The sequence below is a fragment of the Fundulus heteroclitus genome, chromosome 18 (genome assembly GCF_011125445.2).
Source record: "Fundulus heteroclitus isolate FHET01 chromosome 18, MU-UCD_Fhet_4.1, whole genome shotgun sequence".
Lineage (NCBI taxonomy): Eukaryota > Metazoa > Chordata > Actinopteri > Cyprinodontiformes > Fundulidae > Fundulus > Fundulus heteroclitus.
In genome coordinates, this window is record NC_046378.1 from 207900 (window position 1) to 209264 (window position 1365).

At 48.1% G+C, this 1365-nt stretch overlaps 1 protein-coding gene across 1 annotated transcript; it reads left to right on the forward strand.

The window, feature by feature from the left end:
* Positions 1-330: 330 nt before the first annotated feature.
* LOC105937425 (zona pellucida sperm-binding protein 3) lies at positions 331-1160 on the forward strand. The gene is made up of 2 exons (XM_012878735.3): positions 331-876; positions 957-1160. Exons 1-2 carry the CDS (start codon positions 355-357, stop codon positions 1077-1079), a joined length of 645 nt encoding a protein of 214 aa, XP_012734189.2. The 5' UTR covers positions 331-354; the 3' UTR covers positions 1080-1160.
* Positions 1161-1365: the final 205 nt, after the last annotated feature.

The following is a 1365-nucleotide window of genomic DNA, read 5'->3' on the forward strand; positions in this document are numbered from 1 at the left end:
ACGTTGCTCCCACTAACTGGGATAGAAGTATAAAACTGACAGGTGCATGAAAGTAGTACTTTTAAATACTTTAAGTAACTCTCACAGTTATACCTGCACACTAATATTTATTAATTGCTTAACTTGACCTGCAGAGGAAGACTTGTGTGAGTCTCTGGTCAATGCAGGAACGTTACTATTTGATCTAAAGTTCTGGGAGCTCAGCGTCTGGCTCTGAGGTTCTGAACGGAGCAATCAGTGTATGATGATCAGCTGTGACTCCCACAAGGGTAGAGGGACATTTAGCTGATGAGGCAGAGGGAGGAGTCTCAGAGTTTAAAAAGCTTGGCTAGACTAGCAGGTCTGTATGCAACGATGGAGTCCAGGCAGCTCCTTGTGTTCAGCTTTCTTCTTGCATGTGGCAGTCTGGGCGACGCGCTCCTGCGTGGTATGAAGCCACCAGGCTACTGGGGGGCTGTGATCCAGACTGCTGAAGCAGCGCAGGCCAAGTCACCGTTAGTCCCTGTGAAAGAGCCCTTCAGTCTGTTTGCTGGGAAAGCCAACGGCTTTCACTCCAAACGCATCCAACCGGCAGCAGACCAACCCAGATGGAAGTTTCCAGAAGGTCCAGTGGATCCAGAACGTCCAGTGGCTCCAGTGAACAAGCCTCCCGCCCAGGTGACGGCGAAGCCACCAACGCTGTCGTCCAGCCGGGTGGCTGTGAGGTGTGGGGAGAGTAAGGTCCATGTGGAAGTGAAGCAGGACCTTCTAGGCATTGGCAAGCTGATCCATCCAGATGAGATCACGCTGGGAGGATGTCCACCTGCTGGGATGGATTCCTCTTCTCGTGTGCTGATTTTTGAATCTGAGCTGCATGGCTGTGGCAGCACACTGGAGGTATGCAGTTCTCACTATATTGTCATTGGCATTTGTTTAGTTCAACTGAGATGATGTAAGCGTCTGCCTCTTGTCTTCAGGTGTCTCAGGATGGTCTGCTTTATGCCTTCAAGCTGATCTACAATCCCAAGATGTCGGTCATGAGTCCCATCGTAAGGAGCCAAAGAACAGTCGTTGATGTGGAGTGTCTGTATACAAACTAAGTCCTGAAGTGGCCTTCAGAGACTTTGGGACTCTGCCACAATCTGTTTATTGGCCAATGATAATAAACTGTTTGACTGATCTGGACTGACCTTGTCTGTTCAACCAGTAAGGAGTAAAAACATTGAAGCTCATACAGGGCTTGTTGCACATCGCTGTTAAATGACTTAAAACGGTTATTCGGGCTAATCACTTGATGCAACTGGAGTTATTGCAAAATGTAAAGTTTGTTTGTAGCTGTGAACACAAGGCAGCTGGAGAGTAATCATGAAATGCTTTAGTTCCAGA

Excerpts from the sequence above, each read along its gene's own strand:
- LOC105937425 (XM_012878735.3), top strand. The coding sequence starts at position 355 with ATGGAGTCCAGGCAGCTCCTTGTGTTCAGCTTTCTTCTTGCATGTGGC. Across the intron at positions 877-956 it reads GCTGTGGCAGCACACTGGAG|GTGTCTCAGGATGGTCTGCT; the intron begins GTATGCAGTTCT and ends TCTTGTCTTCAG.